The following is a 23057-nucleotide window of genomic DNA, read 5'->3' on the forward strand; positions in this document are numbered from 1 at the left end:
GATGAGCTATGATGCACAGATGTGCACACTTGCGGACTTGTTCTGTTTCACAATATGAAAACTGCAGTTTTTGTTTTCTAAAATAATCCAGAATAAAAACACATTCACAACCTGTAGGCTGGCACAGCATACCTGAGTGAGAATGTATAACCCCCATCTAAAACAGTAACTTAAACCTTTATCAGCATCCAAAAGGTAAAAGACAAAAGGTAAGACTTGTAAGACAGCTATCGATTCATATAACTTTTCAAGTCCTGATGTCTGATATTTAATATATGTCTTCATCTAATTTAAAAAATAAAAAATAAAACAAAAACAAAATAAAACAAAAAAAGTTCATGAAAAATTAGGGAAACAATCTGTCTCACACGTTAAGAAACATTTAAGACCATTCTGCTGATGTAACTGTAGGAGCCACACATGCATGCAGGCTCTTTAAGAACTTTTTGTTCAAAAAAAAAAATCCAAAAAAACCCAAGTGAGTCTGAGTACTTTAATTCTGTGAACACTTCTCAGTTGGCACTGACTGCCTCATGGGCTTCATTTTCGCTACTATAGTCTGATTTGGGATCATCCTCATAGTCCTCGTACATTTCTATTTCATCCTCTCCATTTATCATTTCATTTCCAGCAAGGCTTCCGCTGTCCGTCTTCATACCATAAGTGCTCTGAATGACGGGGATGCTGGGCTCAGGGCTGGCAGAGGTGCTCGAGCAATCCGATGTCATCTGAGGTGATGGTGTGGTAGTTGCCATGGTAATAGCACCAGGATAGACAACCCCCGTTCCCGTGGTGATTGGAATTTGAGGCTGTTGTCTGGAAGGAAAAGCAAGATGGGAACGTGATTACCTCTGTTTGGAGGAGGGATGCCTTTTTGCAAGTCCAATTCAAAGCAGGTGATTTCCTACAAGGGCTGCATGCATTCCTCTGGGGTTCACAGTCTGGTCCTGTATGGTATTGGTTCACCTGAGCTCCCCCCAGGTGCAACTGGAGAGTAAACTGTTTAGCAACTACCAGAATTTGATTTTTTCATGTATTTTGTGTGTTTATTTAAACCATACTGCAAAGTAGCACTTGGACAGAGATCTTCTAGATGCCTGTGTGATACCTAACTGCTGCAACAGACATCTGGTGTCCAAAATCTACATCCTCCAAACTCATGACAAGAGCTTTTGTTTTGTGTCTGTTATGATGGGACCTCAGATTACTTGTAAGTGCCTAAATGGCATACAGGTGACTAAGCAACATCGTCTATCTATCTGTAAGGATGTAATCTACTATTTAAGTGCTAGATAGACTCCTACATCACTTAGAAATACTTTTGATATTTTATTTCTGGCTTTTGATTTTTATTCAAATCCATGATCAGAATGCCATTTGTTCTTTGGGATTTGGGACTGAGTTTTTGAAGCCAAGTACTTCAGAAAAAAGAACAAGTGCTCTTTTTTTGTATGGTAATGAATAGTCTGCAGAAACCAAAACATTCCTGAGGATCCCATGGCAGATCTGATTCATTTTCACAATGCAAATACATGGAGAGACTCAATTAAGGGTGCACTGCCTCTGCCTTTGGTACATCTTAGCTGCTGATGTAGAACTTTGTACCATATAACGTTCTTTGTTTGTTTGTTTGCTTGTGATGTTTTTTAACATGCTGGATCAATACCACGATTTGACTAGAACAGGCTAGATTTGACTGACAGTCAAGCAATTCAACAGAAGCTTTATTATAGCATGTACGTAGTTCAACTGTTAAAAATGATGCAATGTATCTTCTTACAATGATGTACATATATTCAACTGCTTTGCTGAGTAAAGGTCAGGCTGCTGAACTCCTTACATGGTCAAGCCTTTATTGGCTATGAATTAATTAAATCTACTTTTTACATCTGGATTAATTAATAACACAGTTCCTATTTTAAAAGACACCTCCAATTATTCTCGTTATTTTTGGACCATTACCTTTAGTAAAGGTGAGAGAAAAAGAAGGAATGTAACTTGTCCAGAGGAAGAGAATCAACATCATACTTAGATATGACAAATTCCAGTACCAGAAATACTCCAGTGCTCTGGAAATTTCTGTTTTACTATTGACTGGTTATTGGACATACATGTCTATTTTCATCTTGTATTTCAATGTCTCCCAACCTTCTTTAGAGCAACATTGACCAAGTATTAGAGATCTCTGTATTTTACAATTTTAGCAGGAGAAACAGCATCAGATGTGTTAGAATAGTCTAACAAATCTCTTACTTCTTGATCACTGTGTTACTCTATGCTAAAATTCAAAAGGAGATTAAAATATGCTTTGCATAAACCAGCCTCTCACAAATCCTTAATCAATAGCTAAATCAAGACACAAATAATATACAGCTTATTTACAAGACCCTAAATGTTAGGTCTTTGTCATTCATTGACCAAATTCCAGTTTTGATAAATATCACACCACAGAGTTACTGGGAGACCAAAGTACTTCAAGTTTAGAAACCAATAGAGACAGTCAAATCATGAATAGTCTGTTTAAGAGAATATTCAAATAGCATTATGTACTACCTTCATTGCTGGTACTGCTAGCCTGACTCTTAAAGCCTCTGCACAGCTTGAGAAATTCAAACATCTGTTGTATAAGTATGGTACACCTGGCTAGCAGTGAGCAAAAACATTGTGGTAATTCATTTGACACAGCCATTATACTCCTGTTTGGAAATGATGATTTGCAGATGATTTACAAACAGCTAGGGATTTTTCACTAAATTTTCACGTTTTAAATGGTCTGATAAATGTTCTGTGAAAACAATTTTCAGCCAATGCGTTTGCTTGCAAGTGATTTGCTGCAAACATCTTTCAAAACTTTATCCATAAAATTGAACACCTACCTCACATGGGAACATTTCTGTTTTAAGATTGCATGTTGTCAGGCATAAAAACTACTACTGTTAAAAACCTACAGGTACCTCCTCCACAAACTTTTAGACACAGAAATTGTTCACATTAGTGACTGTTTCCACAAAGTAAAGGAAAAAGAAACCACACATGGTAACAGAAAAATTCTACATATTTGTCACTGAGCCATATACACTTAATTTTCTTCAATCTGTCTGTCCAACAACTGCTAGTTGTTCTGATATTTCTTAGAATAGATGCATTTGCAAAAGAAAAAATCCTTAGGTGTTCATCAAAGAGCACCATAGGATCAATGCTAAAAGCTGTTTTGAGAAAAGTTGGTTTTACAACACTTCTGATTAGAGATGTAGAATATACTCAAAAATGATTGAGTGCAAGCTGCTCTTTTGTTATAGATGATACTAAGGATCAGAACCCTAGTTCCCCTCCCCCCTATTAAAAAAGTCCACCCCCCCCCCTTTTTTTTTTTTTAATAGCAATGTCTTTTTATAAGCAGCAAGAAGGAAAAAAATTGTTTAGGATAGGGCTGTGAACTGTCTTGATATACTTAAGTTGTCAGAGTTAAGCTTTACACTAAGTTAGGAAATTCATATATTCTTTCAAATGTTTATCAAGTGAGCAAAACTTTTTTGCATATCCACATTTCAATGGGATGGGGTACATTTGTCTAAGTATGACCTATTTCAAAGTATAAAGGGAGTAGGTCATCTTAGCATAATGAAGCAGAATTTACAGAGCTGCCTTTTAATTAAGGCTGCACTAAATATATGACAAATGATAGAGTGAATCTAACTGGTAAAGAACTTGATTGGTATAACAGGAAAGTTGAAGGCGTACTGAATTTGTCATTCATCAACACAGCTCTTTTTAGCATGTTAAACGAAAATCAAATGCAGTATGCATGCCTGCTGCGGAGTGGGTAATAAAACTGTGAGCTTTAAATTACTTCTATCTCACTATAGAACTGTAAACATGTGTTAACTGTACCACCTAAATGACAAGTGTCTCAAACTTGAACTCACTTGCTAGTGAAAATTTGCTAGCACTTAAACACGGGCTACCACACATGCCCAGTAACTGGGCACATACCTCTAACTTGAGCCTTGATCATTTAGGGATGATCATGTTGTCACTGTAAATTCTGCTTAAGTCACTGCATTACATCCCAGAAAGTCATGTTTAAGGTATCAGAAACTATATGGATTATATATGTTACTAGAGATGAGTATTGTCATTTTTTAGTTAATTAAGTTCTACAGGGTTTGGCATGGCAAAGAAGTCAAAGAGCATATATTTTTAGTCTAACCACGCTCCTTCTTGAAAGGGAGAGTTGGAGTTTCTAATTTATTACTCTGGCCATTATATTTTCTTTTATTTGTAGTTCTTAAAGACATTCATTTTTGTAGTATATTTAATAACATTAAATTCCACATGTTTAATCCTTGAATCTAGGTGGAGTTTTGTCTTTCAGAGGATCTTGGAGAGAGAAGATAAAAACAAGCTTTACTGAGAGCTACAGGTTACAACTCAGCTCAGTTGCACATCGTTACAATGTCCACTCAAGAATGTTTTCTGCCTGGCTGAGATTTCCAAAGCCCAACAGTAATCTTCCTATCTCTTCAGATCTGTGAGCAATGGTAATGCATGGCTACATACCCTGGCTTCAAACCACTCCTGTTTTACATGCAAATCCTCTGATGGCCAATTACTACAGGTCTCCTGCCTCTCTGCTCTGCCAGCAGAGAGAGGTGTCCATCTAACATGTCCATCCAGTCTGGGGCCAAAGATCTGGCCTCAGATAAAAAAGATCTGGCCCAAAATAGTTAGGTAAATGTAAGAGAGAAGGTAACATGAAAATTCTTAGATCAATTGACCCGCTCACAAGTTTGTGGCATTAAGAGAACATTCTGCTTTTGAATTTTGCAACACTAGCTAAACATTTAAATTGGCAAATTACCATCGTTTTCTGATCCCTTCCCTACTATTTTCTGACAGCTGTTTAAATGACTGAAGCAAAATCGATCGCATTAAATAAAACGCTTCTATGCTATACAACCTTGAAACTTACATCTCCATAAGGAATGAAATAACAGTAAATCTCACAAAAGTACCCATTGTGTACTTACTTTAAGTTCATGCTACAGGAATATAATATTACTGCTTTATTCAAAACTGTAGTCTAGCAACATTCAGACTACATATGTGTACAGTAGTTATAAACACTACAAAGGCTTTATTCTAAACATCTTACAATGTAAAACAAAAAACGTTACTGCTTACATCATTTTGCAGAGAAATGTATATATCATGTACTCATATTTAAAGTGAACTAGATTAAAAATGACTGAGAATTGAATTACTTTTTGTAAGACAAGGCAACAAAAGACAGACTCTTGACTTAAAATGTTTGAATTTAAGGCTTATGTATGTTCCATTTCTTTACATTTACTTATGCGTTAGAAAAATTACAATTGAAGATAAATTGTAAGTCACATAAATAGGAATTATTTCAGTTTATTGTCTGCCTATTTGGAACAAAATGCATTCATGTAGGGATGCAATAGAAGGCCTATGCGCATGTTCAATTCCTCTCTGTTACTTAACATATTTGACAGCACATAGATTTTTTTGCTGGTCTATCTCCAAAGCATGAACTTCCTGCCCAATTTATTCCAAGAAATCTCCACTCTCACTCAATTCTCTGGAAGTTTTTCTTCAAAAAATGTGACCAGAGCCTTGCCATTCATTAGCTTATTTCTCTACTTTATTTTAAAGTTTGTCTGCTTTGTATATTGAGAATCACTAAACAATTTTTCTGTGTCTTACAAATATTTATCAAAGAATGTGGCTCACTGAAGTCAGCAGCATGAGCTTTTTGCATCTTAAAAGTTTAAGCAGCATAAAACTCTTTTCTTGTTTGTTTGTGGGGGTGTATTAATTATACACATGGGAGGATTATTCTATGCTAGCCAATGGTTCACCCATAGGGATCTGATAGAAATTAGCCCTTACCGGATTACCGGTGTAAGAGAACACCAAACACAAATAAGAAAAAAAAAAAATTTGTTGCTATTTTTAGATTTCTTTAGCTACCTGTCTTTCTATCTTTCTCTTCACATCTGATCTATTTATCTTTTTATTCTGTGAGGATAAATTTTTGCCATTTTAGCATACCCACTCTCAACTTAATCAGTATGTTCTAGAAAGAAAGAGAAAAAGGAAGAGAGAAGGAAGGAAAGAAGGAAATAGGGAAGGAAGGAGGGAAGGAAGGAGGGAAGGCGGACGGGCTTCAAGTAGCATGAAGCACTTAGCACATTTCATTAGAGTCTACTTTGTACTTTTAATCTCTATTGTATGCTGAAATATTTCCTGTAAATGTGAAGTATATTCAATCCTAAAAAACGTATTTGTCTCCTGTTTCATTCTGAAAAGGAAACTGCATCTCAACTCCCACAGCTACAGTTCTGAAGGAAGGTTTATGTTGTTTGTTCCATCAAAAGAGTGGAAAAATGATGGGTGCACAAGGTCAGCTAGGAAAACTGTTCCAACTGATGCTTTATGTGATATATAAAGGTAAACACAAGGAAAAGTAAGTTTAAGAAGTTGATGGGCCCAATTACTTTATTTTACTTAATCTGCTTCAGATGAAATTCTACTTTTTAGTATTCTGTGAACTATTCTTCTGAAATAAATGATGACATATAAGTTTTATGTTTCAGTTCAAAAAGCAAATCTTCCAATAATTTTGTTTTAATTTGTTTCTTTAAGGTAAAAAGAAATTTTGGGTGATAGTGAGAAGTCACACAAAAGCATGAAAAAAATTCTAGAAATCACAGTGTGTTTTCTCAGTATCAAAATTTATATCTATTCTGAAATGCAACATGGATCTCATTTCACCTTTATCAAACACATCCAGTAGACTTCAAACACCTTTTATCATTACTTTCAAATCTAAAAAACATTGTTTCCAGTATAGTCCTTTGCAACACTGTATGTGTGCAAAGATTTTGATATATAAGGCAGATGTTAAATTCTGGTTGCACCAGCAGTTTTGTTTTCAACAGATTTCATTAAGGTATTTGTTTTGTTTTTTTTTTTGTTTGGTTGTTTGTTTGTTTTTTTTTTAATTCACAGTATCACTCTTATGTAGGGACTTTCTTTAGAACTTTCTTGAATCTGTCCTCCACACTCACCTCTATATTAGCCATCAGTCCTGACATGTGAAAGGGTACTACTTAATACTGTTTTGAATTAGCAAACAATTCTCAATTTTTCCAGACTGCTGTTTTGGCATTTCTTTTGCATTTCTTGTACATATATGACTTGGTCTGTCAATCTGCTTTGGAAAACATAAACTAGAGTTTCATTCCTTCAATCTGAATATAATTTGTGATGTGCTGTATAAATTCAGATTTCTATTTAGGGTTCTAAGTACAATTTTGATGGAAGCCTATTAGTAAACAATTTCCCTTAAAGCAAAGAACAAAAAACAATGTTAAAATTGTAGACTGGAAGGTTATTTCAATATATCAAAAACACTTCTATTTACTCATTGAAGAAAGAGCCCACATTGTTGCAGGCTGTACCACAAAATAATTGACTGCAACAGGAGTTCTGCATCCCAAGCCAAAAGTGAGGGCACATAATCGAGTCAAGGTCAATTATCTGGTAGTAAAGTACCCAGCAAAAGGAGACTATTGTGATTAGAGAAATAAGCAGAACATTGTGAATTTGGAAGAGCTGGCAGTGGAGACAGCTTTTAGACTCTCTGTAAACCACCAGAAACATTGTTAGAGCATTGAGCATCACAGATGAATTCATTAAAACAAAACAAAAAAAACACACACACAAAAAAAAAAAAAAGAGAGAGAGAAATCAGTTATGGTGCAGTTGTTTCACTAGACTTTTGCTACCTTTAGTCTGTCAGTCTTTCATAGTTCTGCCTTCTCTCCTGAAGAATAGAGTTAATACTGTTAAAAAACACACAGGATCTTTCTGAGCTATATTTTCCATGTTGTATACCTATCCAGTCAATCTATGCACTACTTGAAACACTCATCCTAAACCATGTGTTCTTAAAAAAGATTGTTTGCCACAGTCCTATATGTAACAAAAATCCTCATACCCTCATGTAATGATATCATGTGTGTTCCTAATCTAACCATTATTACTTCTGTACCTTTTACCATTTTCCACCTCTCCTGACTCCTTATTCTACACTGGAATAATTTTTTGTGGTTTCCTTTTTGTTCTTGTCTTAATTTAGGAAATGCTCATTAAGTCATTACCAACCCAGAATGGAAAAGCATACCACTAGCTCACAAGAGACATGATTCAAACTTTTCAGGCTAATAGGAAACAACTTCTTTTGACTTTGATGAATTCCATTTTCTCAGAATCAGCATTCAGTGGTCAGCTGATAGTTCCATCCTCTGTGATATATCTTATGTTTTTAATAAGATTTTATAGATTTAGATCCTTACCTTCTAAATGCCATTGGTAAGTGACTTTAATAGATATGTCAATTTGTTTTCAAAGAGCCTGCTCTGTCTTTGTGGTGCACTGAAAACAATTAGAACAATAGTACTCACCCTACGGTAAAAAACTGCCTCATCTCCTGTCTTCGAGACCTCATCAGTTGTTTGTATTCACCAATACGCAATTTCTTTCCATCAACAATGCAGGTACGTTTTGGTCGAGGTTTGTATTTGTAATTAGGATACTTTTCTAGGTGGATTTTACTTAGCCGTGCCTGCTCTTCATAATAAGGTTGTTTCTCTTGATTTGACATGGACTTCCAGCGAGATCCTATTAATACAAAACATCAGTGAGTGCTCAAGTAAAGCAAGTTTGGTTTTACATACATGCATTTCAACACACCTTCTTGCCGTAATAAACACATTTTAAATAATTTAATTAAATAAGCTGATTTGAATTTACATCAGCCGGCACTTGTATTTGGATGTACAACTTGAGACATCTTAAAAGAGCCTTGACTTTCAGATATTGCTGTAAACCTCATGTATGTAAATCTCCCTCTATTAAATAAATGTACTTAAAATCAATAGTTACATATCAAAATCTCAGTCTCATGTAACAAAACAGACTTCATTATTTATTTATTTAATAATACGAGCATTAATCTATGAATAGCTCTATAGCTTTGTATTAGAACACAATATTATGGTTAAGTAAGGTTTACAACTATATTTTTCATGTCAAATCTTCTTTGATAGTTTTATGAAGATGTGGGTTATATCCTCCTACTAATAGATATTAATATTTTGCTAATTAGCAGGCTAAAATATCAAAATTTCATAGATTCAAAAAAAAATTATGAAAAATCCCTTGTGTGCCCAGTGTCTTAAATTTACTAATCTTTTGATATAAGTTTGGCATAATATTGGCACCTTTACATATTTTAAATCCTATTATGTATATTATCTTCTGACCTCATGTAGTAAATGCACAACACTGCACTGAAGAAGTTACATTTAAATTTCTTAACAAATGGAGGGGAGGGGAGGGGAGGAGGGACAAGAAAAGGAGGAGAGACAAGGAGAAGGGACAAGAAAAGGAGAAGGAGAAGGGAAAAGAGAAGAAAAAGAAAGGAAAGCACATTTGTAATTCTCTATCCCACTTCAGGCACAGTAAACTTTCATTGAAAGCTGTACCAATAAAAAAGTAAAAGAATTAATACAGTGTACACAGGAAGAGGAAAAAGTATTCAGAACTCTCATATTGTTTATAAGGAACTATCTAAACACTTGAATAGAGAAGGGTTTTTTTTTGTTGTTGGTGGTTTTTTTTTCAGGGGATAAGAAATGCAGAAAGTAGCTTTTTGGTGTCTTTTAGATGGATAAAATGATTACAGCTGTGGTAAACGTGGGTGGAAGCTATTCTTTTACCAAGATTTTTCATACATCAACAAATGGAAAAGTTGTATAAATATTATCCGTAGCCAGCAATATTCTGTGTCAGTTCTAATATTTCAGGCTCTTTTCTCATTGTCTTGGAAAAGTTGCACAGATATTATATGGACATAGACTCATTTGTGGCAGAGCAGATACTGACAGGTTAATTCCATGGTTAACAAACAGTCAATTGCTGGCACTTCTGAAATATTTATGCTGAAAGTTTACATTTTAATGAATACGGTTACTATACTCCTAATAGTTTTTTCACAGAATGCACACAAATAATATAGATTCCCTACAGCTGCCAACACTGAAACAGTGCAGGTTTTATACAAAACTGAAAGGCTATTCATATAACTTACTAATATGGTAGACAAAAATATGAGAACTACGAAGTAAGATTTTGGAAGTTTTAGGGCACAGTAACATTTATTTGTATGTATTCTTGCCTGTGATTGAATGAACAAATGCAACAAACTTTAGTAAGAATGTATTTGAACTCAAAGTTTAGAATAAAATGATTACAGATGAAACTTTATTTTTACTTTTATTTATTATGAGTTACATTTAGCATCTGTCTTCCACTTCAAAGACTCAGAAAGCATATATAGGTTTTAACATTTCACCACTCATTCTCACGTATGTTTCTAATTCTCTGGAGGAGTCTCAGAAAGCAAATCAAAATTTCTCAAAAATGAGCAAATTTATAGTGGCAAAACATAACCTATGGTCTATTCCCTGACTGTCCCAATCTATACAAATTAAATGTTAACTATGGTGTCTTTTAATAAAGCAATATTTTAGTTTTATGATGCAAGTGGTTCCTTAGCTTTTGGAACATGGCAGCATCAAACATAATTTTGCATTCGAGAAGGTATACAACTGCATATCTTTTGAACTGTGCCGGGTCTCTTGCTATTGCACTGTCTGACATAAACCTTTGATTATGATTTTATACTTTTTTTTTTTCCTTTTTCCTAGTAATTCTCCAGAAAGTACCATTCTGCACTCAGGTGATTTGCAGTTCAGGTGATTTCTAATAGGATCTTGCAATTAGACATTTTATCAGGATATATTCTTGTAACAGATTTCACAAAACATTCTTTATGAATGTTGCTAAATCTAAAAACTATATTGTGAGTCTGCTGTTGAAAATAAACAGAATTATTTAAGGGAAAAGGAAAGGAATGAAAACAATTCATGAGTTTTCATTTGTATAAGTTTCAGTAATTTTGATTCCAGTGAACATCTTTCTGACATAGTGTGTCCTAAAATTAGAGAAGTTGCATATCCAAGAAGGAAGTTACTAGCCTGTGTTACTAACTTAAACAACCTCATCTTTTCACATCTCCAAAAACAACTAACCCATGCCAACTGCCACTGCAATGACATAGCCTTTTAAACATTCCTTGATTTTGTTTCAGCTGCAGTCATGATTTGGTCATTGTCTTGCACTTACCTAGGATTTTGCTAATGTTGGAGTTGTGCATGTCAGGGAAAGCTTGGAGAATTTTTCGACGCTCATCCTTTGCCCAAACCATGAAAGCATTCATTGGTCGTTTGATGTGCGGTTCGCTACTGGCTCGACCCCGTGAATCCCGGTAGACTCGAGCTTCAGCCACAGTGGCACCTCCTGTTGGCCAACAATAATACTGCTGTAGTTTAGCTGCAGAGCCATTCATTGCTTTACTTCCTGTAATGTCAGGGCAGGAAGAAACAAGATGGATGCAAAACATTATTATGTGGATTATGTAAGCGCTTTCAGTGCTGTTTATTTTAGCATCATTCTCTTTCTCTCTCTGCTGCCAGATCTATGAGAGAGAAAGAGAGACAGAGACAGAGAAAGGATGTCCAGTGATTTTGGTTGTAATTGGTCAAACTCACCCATCAACATCTGAATGAGAAAACAAGTTGCACTGGTATTTCTCCAGTTATGAAGATTTGAAAAAGCTTCTGTTTGGAATGTTAACATAGCATAAATGTTCCAAATGCTCAACAAAACTCACATAAAAGTTACACCTGAGAATCCAGGCTGATGTAGACCTGTTCACACAAGTCATTTACAATGACTTCTGCTTGAGTAGTGAAGCACGTGCAAAACATTTCATAAAATAAATTATATAGTACACTGAGGTACATGCTGCTAGTTGCATGGGTCTGATTACGTTTGGAGCTGAACATCGTAAAGTCGCATCTCCTTTAGTTGAATTTGAGCATTCAATCAGATATACGTAGTAAAACTACCTGCCTTCAACAGGTACATCATGTGCGGCATGCTGCAGCTTCAAGAATGGGTGGCAAACACCCCAGTTTCTCCAGGGTGCTATGCTTTAATGTACACCAGTGTCCTGTCATTGTCCAGCCTCAGTTCAGCTTGTGCATGGTAACTGTTGCTGGATTTTTTTAATGCATCCAGCCTTGCTGCTTAGCCATAGACAGCAAAGCTTCGTGGGGAGTTTTGAGTTCACAGAGCTGAGGATGAGGTGTAGAACCAGTTAATACAGAAGAAAGAGCTAACTTAACTAAGCCTGGATAAGGCACAGTTTACCTAGAAAAACTTGCAATCATGATGATATGTTTTTAAGGTTTAGCCTTAGCTATAAAAGAAAGGCAAACAGACTTTACAGTGGGAAAGTTACATACATAGTCTTAGGCCTCAACAAACTGGTCATATAATCGAATACCTCAAAAAAGCATGTTACTTGAAAAGAAAATTGCACAGTAATAGGCTTCCTTTTTTTGTAAGCTATTCTTGCTCCAGACACTTATTTCATATTCACCAAAAAAGCCCGGAGATCACACTGGAGATCTACTAATTTCAGTGACTGACTGACTCTGAAGTTTATAATTGTACAAAAACTAAGCTTCCTAATTTACTATGAAAATGCTTTACCTTATTAGATACACCATTTCAAACATTCTGTATAGGAAATACATTTACATGAAAAAAGTCCTAAAATAAAGGATGCATAACTAATACATTACCTTTTTGCCACCAGGTCCACAGTACATTAATTTCATTTAAAATGCACTGACCATACAGGATAAATTCATTTTGCTTTATATGGTGTTGACAGGCATGTTTATTGTGCAGTGAAATGTAGTGTAGTTTCAAGCTGACTATATCCATCAACACAGGGCAATATGCTGACTACTGGGCCAGATGAAGACATACATTACCCTGAGAGCAAAACACTCATTCGTATACAGCAGTCTCTTCTCCTGAGGATCACTACGGTAATTTATGATGTCTCGAATGCCATTACTTTACAACTGACACCAATTTGGCAATTTGTATACTAACATGCATGCATGTAAAAGAAGGCAGGTTTGTGGCAAATAGAAAAATGGAAGATGCAAAACTATTTCAATATTATTTTAGGATAAGTACCATGCAACAGGTGTTCAGTGCTTACAGGAGACTGCAACTGCAGTCAGGTTTTTACTGCAGAAAGGAATAGTAGTTTTGCTGAGTGACATAAGATTCAGAGCTGCATGTAGGACCAGTACATAGGGTGTGTATGGTTAATGAGGCTTTGTTCATTACTGTCAGAAGGCTTGCAACATGCACATCAAAGATACCATCTTTTAAGAGAGGATATACTTATTGTGAAACTACAATAAATTATAAACCTAAATCAGCACTGAAACATTTATTGAGACACATGGCTACATAATTTGAGAAAGATTAAATGTAGCACATAATGGTCATTCCATCTTTCAAAAGAATATCACAATATTTCTAAATATTATGTGAAAATATTAATAAGTTGGTAACAAATTAAAAAATATATATATTTTTGATGAAAATATTCAGCTATTCTACTCACGGAAAATAAAATAATACATATTTGAACCTGTATGATGATCTCTTACTTTCAGAAAGGTACTTATTCACTATAGCTAAGGAGTTTGTCCTTAGCCCTTTCAAACAGTTTTGGCATGATCTAATGCAGGCAAAGACTACTTTTGCTGGTATCAAGATTATAGGCAGGCTTGTTAAACTGGATATAATTTAGAAAGGGAAAAAAAAAAAAAAAAAAGAAATTATAAGCAATCTATTTTCAGAGAAAGGTTATGTTAGAAAACAATTCTTACAGTAATAAATTACAAACATCCCAAGAAGGCTAAGCAGCTCTGGCTGCATCTGCTTTAAGCAAGTCCATACTTGAAGGATTTGAAAAAGCAGCCAATGAGTTGATGTTCTTTGTGCTTGATCTCTGGGGGAATATTTGCAAGTTGACCCATAGGCCATCACAAAAGCATCTGCAAAATGAATTTCTGCAAATAACTAAAGTAATATAATCTCTGTGTTCTTGTAACTATCTCAAAGCTACAGAACTATATTCAGCATACAAAGCATTATAAGAAAATACATTTGTTAGCATTTGATTCTACGTGGGGAGCCAGAAATTCTCAGTATCTTCTAAGCTTAGAAATGAAACACTAATGATATAAAAAGCACATATGCTCAGTGAGCTCTTGCAAGTTGAAACACATAAGAACAAGCTTTCAAACTGCATGGCTGTTCCTAGGTACTTCATCCTGTCATTCAGATATTCAAACAGTACCACGTCCTATATAAACAATTTCAACAGGTTTTACAAAGTAAGGATTTTTTCTTATTGTGATAGTTATAGTACTGACAAAGACATGGATGCCTGAAATTTTTGAAGAAAAGATATATACAACTGCAAGGAACTAGGTGTTTCACATCTGTTCTTTCTGAAAATGTTTTCAGAAAATCTAATAAATAACAATCCCCAAATAATAGATAAAACAAAAAGCATACTACTGATGAAGGGTGAGAAGAGAGAAGAACAGCGGTAATCATCTCTCTATGGAGACTAATGCTCTGTTCATACTGCAGTTGTGGAAGGAGAGTTTGGTTTTCAGAGTCAAGAGCTTGGTCGGGATTCAAACTTATTGCAAAAGCAGTATGTTTTGGCTGCCCTAATGGCTTAGTTGGCAAAAAAATCTACACTTTGTCCCAAAAGCCTTGGGCTATCCTCAAAGTGACACTTCTAGCTTCTGAGGGTGTAGACTGCCTCACTTCCTAGCTCCTTTGCATTTACTCGACTTGTCAGAACTTTAATGATTTAAAGGTAAAAACAGCTTAGAGGAGAATGATCACTTTTTGTGGATATATGGCAACCAACTGCCCTGTGGGAACAGGATTCCAGACTAGGTACAACACTGGGCCAAAGAACAGCACAGAATTAATCTAAAAATGTTACAGCCTCATTAAAGTAATTTCAAACAATGTTTTTCTTCCAAAAGAGGCTGACTGTTCTCTAATGCATAGGCAAGAGGAATCCCTGGGCTATAGAAAGAGAAAAGTATCTGATCATTCACAAGAAAAAGATAAATGTTTTCACATGAATGAAATGTTAAGAAATGTACAGTAACGATTGTTACATTATTTATTTATTTATTCCTGCATTTATCTAAGTTTCTCACCTTTTACAATGACAAGCATTTTAGGACAGGCACCATCTCCTACCATGTTCGCTGAAATCTTGGTCACATGAAGGTTTATCCTACTGTCTTTAATAGAATGGGATTTTACACTCCATTTTATACATCATTTACCACAACAAAACATCAGATTCAGCCTTTACGTGTTAACAGAGTGCAGATAATAATATCCATGACACAGAGGAGCATAAAAGGTTGAGAAAAAGATGAAGAAAGAATGAGAAAAGAAGTGACAGCAAAAAGAAAGAGATTTTTATCAGTCCCTCTGTTATTCCTTAATTACTCTTCCCACTCTGGCCATTGATTCTTGTTTGAAGTAACAGATTTCCTTTGAATCCCCTCACATAACGAATCTCTGGCTACTCTAGAGAATACACTGCATACCATCTTCCATAGATACATACCAAGATAGAATATATAGAAATAAAGACAATCTTTTTAGGTTTCTAGTGTCAAAGTGACTGGTTAACAGCAGTGCTCATATCATCAGTTATTCATTACGCTGAGATGATATTTTTGTCTACTTTGGAAAGAACTGATCATGATCTCCAGAATATCTGGCCCTGAATATGATAATAAAACTAGCACTGCTAGCAGCGTGCACTGCAGAGACCAAAACCTAATGAACAAGAAATTAGGAGTCACTTTTGCTACTAGAGATGGGTTACTCATGAACAGGGAAATGCAATAAGAGCAGGAAGCATGAAAACATGGGTTGGCAGTCCCCCTTCCTGCCCTTAACATATGGACAGACAAATGCAGTCTTTATGAAAGCTACAGCAATATTTTAAATGAAATAGAAAAATGCAAATCTGGAAAGAATAGTATAACAAAGAAAAGCTTTGGAAGATTCAGAATACCAGAATATTTAGCTATTTTCGAGCTATTAAGTTTGATGTTCAACTTTGGAGAAGATTAGACAGATGACTACTTCACTGTAACCTAAGAGATTTGTAGCAGGGTTAGTATAATGTTTATCTTTGTTTTGTCCCTTGCCTGCCTCTTACTTCTCCATTTTTGTTTTACCCTCACCCATATTCAGAAGACTTTCTCATTCTTTATCACCAGCCTGCAAGAGAGGCAAAATAAATGGGCATCTCTTAACTATTGTCATTACAGGCATGTCTTGTCATCACTATGCAAAACTAACACTTACTTGGAAACATGACTAGCTACTTGACAGTGATGCTGTAGTCACACAGACACAAATATTCTGCAGGGAAGTATCTGTTCATCAGGCTGGTTTCATTCCAAATGCTAAACAAATATTAGTCCGCTGGGATTTGAGGGCCCAACATATCTTACAGGCTGCATGTCAGTGAACAAAAAGGGGATGAAAACTGAGAAATACATGAGTAATTCATTAAATAGTGTAATATTTAAATGGGCTGTAAAATATTTCACCTGTAAAGGTTCTAAAACGTGTTAAGTGAATACTAAGAGTTGGGAATATACTGTAGCAGAGGTTAGCTATATTCATACAACACTTAAGTTATTCTAAGGCTTCTATTTTTCCTGTTAAGAGACTCCATTCTCTTTAAAACATCAGCAAGAAGAACCAAGAGGGAATTCCCTAAGGTCAGCTCTGAGGAAACATAAACCTCTAATTCAATAACTTCGCTACTGCACTGAAAAAGGCCTTATTATTGCAACATCCATATGGAGTCAATTGGACATTAATGACTAATCAATCCCTCCCCTTTCTATTCTACTTATAGTGTCACAAGCCATGTTTAGATTAGCCCATTTCCTGCTTAGGATCGCTCAAGATGTCTTTTGTTCTTTCAGGGCTGGCCTGATGGAGGCAGCTTAAACAAACACACGACCCAAGTGGTGCAGGAGTTATAAACTGCCATATGTGAATGAACAAAGGGGCCATACTAAAGCCTTTTGTGGTATTTGTTAATGTTTTTCATCTGAGTTTAAAAAGACCTAATGACTTTGCGGTGAGCTGATGCATGTGGCTCGTGGCTTTGCAAAATGAAGGAAATTCTACCCAGTTATATATCAGCATATATTTTCCGAAGTGCCTTGTTTTCAGTTTTGGTGGCAGTGAGTTTACTATTTTAGTACATTTGTTTTACATATGCAAGCAAAATTCTTAATCTTGAATAAAACACAGCACCAGTTTTCACAGCCATCCTCACAACCTGCATATACGTTTTCCCCCACTTGAAAGACAGGAGCTAAAATTAATAGTGAAGTATATTCTGCATGTAAAATCAAATCAACTGTTCTCAGCTCTGTCAGTGGTAGCAGTTCACTCACCGGTGTTCAAAGCTCAACTGTTAGTTGGGTCATATTAAAGGCTGAAACAATATTTCTAAATAAGCTGTTACCACATCCAAGCTTCACAGCCAGCCATGCTCAAATCTACATTATTTAAATGAATCAAAACCGCTAAACGCAACTATTTTCTTGATGATTTACACAAACAGTTTAGATTTCTTGACCACATTTTATAGCAAAATTAACCCTTACAGAAACTGGGCACAGAGTACAGCTAAAATAATTAAATTATAAATTCCATGGAATATTAACTGAATTAGTTAATGCTTAAGGTCTGACTTAAGCCCTCAAAGGCCAGCATAGCCCCACTTGTGCTGTAACACAAGAGAGAAGTTATTGAGAAGTTATTATTGAGAAGTTATTTATATTGAGAAGAACTTGAGAAGTTATTCTCTGGAGATCCACAAAACATCTAGATAGAAATTGGCATAAAGAAGCAGTCTCTACTATAAATTTGGGGATGAATGTAAGTGTTGTAAGATTTTTCAATCATGTGCCACTTGCAGACTTCAAGACCCTTCACAGATAATTAATTAAACGCTAACAACCCCTTCTGACATAGATATTATCGACAGAGAAAATGTGAAACACATTTAAGTTCAAGGTTATTCAGCCTAAGTAATGACACCAGAAGTACTGGACTGCCAGTCATCAGGTCTAACTACAATCTACATCCCCACAAACACTATTGCTGTTTCCCTTTGATACTTCATTTTATACTCCAGTGAGGAAAATAAAGGCCCATAGTAACAAAAAACATGGACAAAATACCCCAGCCCGTGAGAAATATTGCTAATAGTTATTATTAGGTATCTGACAAGATCTATTGATACTACAAATTGTTTTGTTTTGTTTTCCCAGAAGAAAACCTGCTGTTTTCTGAAATTGTTGTTACTATATTAATCATCTTCCAAGTCAAAACAATAGAAAAAGGAATGCAATAATCTATTTAACACAAACATGTTTTTGTAAGAGTAACAGATTGATTGCCAGTGCAAGTGTTAACCCACATAATTTCAAACGTCTGACATCACAGTGTCACCCAGAACATCTAGAAAACATGATATTGATTTTAAAATGCAGGGATTAACTCCGCAATCTTCAGTCATCCCTAACAGTTTTCTAAAAATCCTGCCCGAACAAGGGCCACAGGACATGATCCATTCATATTTCAGTCAATGCTTTGTTTTGTTTTAAGATGGAGAAATGACAGACAGGAATTCATCACAGAGGAAAAGGCAGCCTGACTTCATATTTGATGGATACATTGTTCAAGGTGTGGCTGAACACTATTAATGAACAATTGCTTGCTCCTATGTATCAAAACAATGAATTTTAAAAGATTAAATTGAATGTGATTTTTAAAGGGAACTATGTTTAGCAATGGGAGAGAGCTTTACAAAGCCACCTCCCTCAAAATATGTGATATTAATGAAGTTCAGAAAAAAAAAAAACCTTGCAAAAGGTTTTAATGTGTTAGAATCACTGCATTAGTGACCCATTTCCTGGGTTAAATCTGCAATTGACTTTGGCACCTTCTAGCATATGCAACATCATTCTGTATATCAGTATAACTAATTCCCTTCCACCCAGTGTTTACTGTTCTCACTTGCCATATAATGTCAGTAATTACATTGCAAGGACCTAGGGCTAGGGTATGCATATGCCGTTTCTTCTTGCCATTTATATGGGGTGCTGATACTAAAAAAATTAATAATTAGTAAATAATACGTCATGAAGGGAGAGAAACAAAACCAGCATGATAACAGGAGCTCTAAGTTCATGAGTAATAATAAATGTTAGGAAAAACTCTTAAGGCTAATTTTTCATATATGCTGCACCTGCATATTTGGGATTTGTAAGTGAAGCCAGGAAGACACTTTTACAGATAGGGCATGGCATGACCTAATATGTTGCCACAATTATCTGATTTGGAAAATTTAAAAAATAAAAATAAAAAAGAGGGATTTGCCATGAAATAGGCACTTATGTGAAAAATCTCACAGGAAGCACAGCTTCCTGTGAAACTATATCTGCCCAATTGAAAAGATAACAATTGAATATTTGCAAAAGCTGTGAAGGTACTGTAATGCCCACCCCAGACACATTTTGGACCACTGATTCTCTAAAATTAAATCAAAATACAAATGAAGAAAATATTTTCCCCTTGCTACTAACTTCCGCACTAAAGGCTTGCTTAGATACTTGGCATATCTATGTGGAAGAAAAGCAGATGCTCTTAAACACTTGTCAATTGCTGAGATACTGAGGTTCCTGGAGGAGAAAATGGTACACAGTGTAAATTCAGAAAAAATAGACAGTTGTACAAATAAGACTGCTTGTCTGGAAGCTGTATCCATTGCTCATGCTTAGCCTGAATATACAATGCTCTTTTCTTAATGTATTCATATTTCTGCCCTGCTCCTACTGCTCAAGAAAGTATGAAAAAAGTGCAAGATTCCTCCCTCCTCCATGCAGCATGATGGTGCCTTTCTCCATCAACCGACAATTCACTTGTACCTGAAAATTTCACATTATTTTAAGCAGCTTTGATGTCCTTTGGCAATATTGGAGCAAGACAAAGATGTGTACAGAGCTAAGCATCAGTACCATGGGTTTTTTGACATCTGTGGTAGCTGTACATGAACTCCAGAGTGTGAAAAAAATGTTTTAAACCACTGAGCTAATATATTGAATTTTTCACTTACTCCACTTAAAAATAGCTAAGCAAACTGACTGATGCTTTCAGGATTTGTGACAGTAATTTTCTCATGGGCGAAGATTTTTTTGTGTAAAACTGCAGCCCACAGTTACTTTTTGCAGCCTTGTTCTAAATTCCTGAAAACAATGTTTTACTATATCATGGAAACTGTGACAAGCCCTTAAGTGTAACTGTGCTAATGGGCACCCCTGAACAAAACTCTGGGCATTGTAACAGTGATTTTACATTAGAAATTCTAGCTACAATTTTTTTAAAAAGGTGCTATTCTAAAGAATCAATTACTGTAACATAGAAACAGCAAATGAGAAAGCCCGATATTTAGCAGTAGGAAAAAAATACCTCAGACAGTTGAAAATCAAAAGGTAATACTTGTGGAAGACATCCAGATTTATTATGCTGAAAGTGAGAAGCATACTATACGTTCAATATTAGTATCTTGAGAGGAGTAGGTTTCAATGCAATGGTAAAATCAGTCCACACACCCTCAGCCCTCAGCTCAGATTTTTCAGTACTCAAAGTGGGAGTTCCCTCTGTAAAATATTACAGGGATGCTTGCAACAAGAAGATTCATAAAGTGGTTACCATCAGAAAAGTGATGGGATGGTTCTTAACGACAGAAGGGCTTATTCCTATCCCATCTGCAGACACTGAATTGCTCCAGGACTGAGGCGCTGAATCTCATCCAACACAACTGAAATACTGTGCCTAAGTACTTTATCACAGATTCCTGATCTGTTATGAGTTATTCTGAAAAATTTGAGCGTATCACTGAAGTTTCAGGCATAATCAAATAGTTTCATATGTGTTAAAAATGGCAACCACATTTAATGAAAGCCACCTTTTCGCATCTGTTCTAATTAACCAAGATGTTAAGAAGTTATTTTATCTTTAAATAATAAAGATAAACTTACGAGATTTTGTTTTTAAGACCTATAACAAGAATAGGGGGGGGAATAAAAATTCCACTACTTGAGCTTACTGCATTCGCTCTGGAAACACTACTTTATTTTCAGACAGCTTTCACTGTTTTCTGATTTTCATCTTTCCCTTCTCAACTGCCATAGCAACTATTACAAATATTTATGTGCGACAAATACTGGTGTGGAGAGGCATTCTTTCCTCCAGTATTTATGAAGCACTGTCACAAAAGTAGGCGATGCTTTGTCACGCGTTTACTACCTTCTGTTTACACCTCTGCATAGGAGGGTGTTAAACAAGTTACCTCACATGCTTGGACTGTGTTGGCAGCCTGCCAGGATTGATCTGCCTGCAAAAATATGGTTCCCTTTCACCTACCTCTTCAGCCAAAGTCGACCTTCTCTGGAGTTAAGAAGGACCTGTCTCACCCTTTTGTATAAGCATTTAGCATTTATTTACTGTTGGGTGTATATGAGCATGTTGAAGATTGGAGCATATGGTAGAGGTGTTCCTTTGAGAAAGGATTGATGTTTTGTTTTGTTTTTTACTGAAAAGATTTGCAAAATCCAGACACCTGTCACAATGTCTGCTCTAGTGCTGGGATATCAGAAATGAAGTTTGACAGATGGTCAGAAATTTGGAGCTGTACAAAGTGGCAGTTTCTCCTCACCCTTAGGTATCAGCCTTGTAGTCCTTTTATTGGTTCTTTTTTCATGTTTTTCTCATGAGGCCAAGGCACTATCTTCTACACTGCAAAGACTCCTTGTGTTCCCCCCAAGTTAGCTCATTCCTCTCCTCCACATATACCTCAGTGATTCCATGTTCACTGCTGCTTCTGCCATTTCAACTACTCATCTGCTCACTGTATTCTGGAAGTGGGTAAAATCTGTGAGGATTCCTAACACTCTTTCTTTCTTTCTTAGCCATTCAATTCCCCTTGCTTTTGGGCAGGCATAATCTCTTGCTGTGCTACAAAATGCCTTGCAATGTGGCTAGCCCAAGTCAAATCTGAATGAGATGGACATAAAAAGAGTGATTGCTGTAACTGCTGCAAATATTGAACAATTCATTGACTTTGTATGCTGGACAGCAAATACACTGTCTGAAATGCTGCAGAACCAGATTCTTATGCTTATTATTGGATAGAAATATGTTCATTTAAAAGCAAAGGTGAGCTTGGGTTCAGGTCCAAAATCAGGTTCAGAACAAAACCTGAGTATATCTGAACTAGAATTAGTGAGAACAAGCTAGAGCTTACTACTGCAGGTAGCCTATTACCGATGGTTATGCAGTGCACAGTCCCCATTTGGCTTGCATTCAGCCTACCTGATGAATGGTCAAAGATACCATGATCAAACAGATAAGGCTTAAAGCTAAATCACCTCAAATGGTGAGAATATAGAAAAACACAATCTTAAACCAAAGAACTTACAAATTAAAGAGATAGCAGGCAGTGAAAGGGAGGACAGAGGCACTAATGATGACATGGGCACTAAGTCAATTAATTGGACTAGAAGACAGGCTGGTACCAAGCCCAGACTGGGAACTCCATGATACACCTTAATGACTGACTCAACATCTATGTTCATAGCAAAGCTGATCCTTTGGGAGATTTTGAAAAGTAATAATCTAAAACAAGGATGAAGTAAGTACATAGATAAAGAATACAGACAGCTAATTTTAAAATTCTTTTTATCTCAACGAGCAGGGATGGACCTATCCCTCACAACTATGGACCACACTTAACATACTCTGACAGATTAGTTTCAAAGGAAGAAGCAGCAAGTGCTAAACAAAGTTTACAGAATCAGGAAGACTACCGCATAAGA

General features: G+C 35.8%; 1 protein-coding gene across 1 annotated transcript in view; it reads right to left on the bottom strand.

Moving 5' to 3' along the window:
• Positions 1-512: 512 nt before the first annotated feature.
• Positions 513-23057, bottom strand: part of SOX6 (SRY-box transcription factor 6) — a 245401-nt gene continuing 222856 nt past the window's right edge. Inside the window, exons 13-15 of the mRNA XM_050711088.1 lie at positions 11281-11514; positions 8496-8712; positions 513-816 (exon numbers count right to left, since the gene is read on the bottom strand). Of these exons, the coding sequence (XP_050567045.1) occupies positions 513-816; positions 8496-8712; positions 11281-11514 (755 nt within the window). The remainder of the gene's footprint in view (positions 817-8495; positions 8713-11280; positions 11515-23057) is intronic.

Source organism: Cygnus atratus, chromosome 5, assembly GCF_013377495.2.
Source record: "Cygnus atratus isolate AKBS03 ecotype Queensland, Australia chromosome 5, CAtr_DNAZoo_HiC_assembly, whole genome shotgun sequence".
Lineage (NCBI taxonomy): Eukaryota > Metazoa > Chordata > Aves > Anseriformes > Anatidae > Cygnus > Cygnus atratus.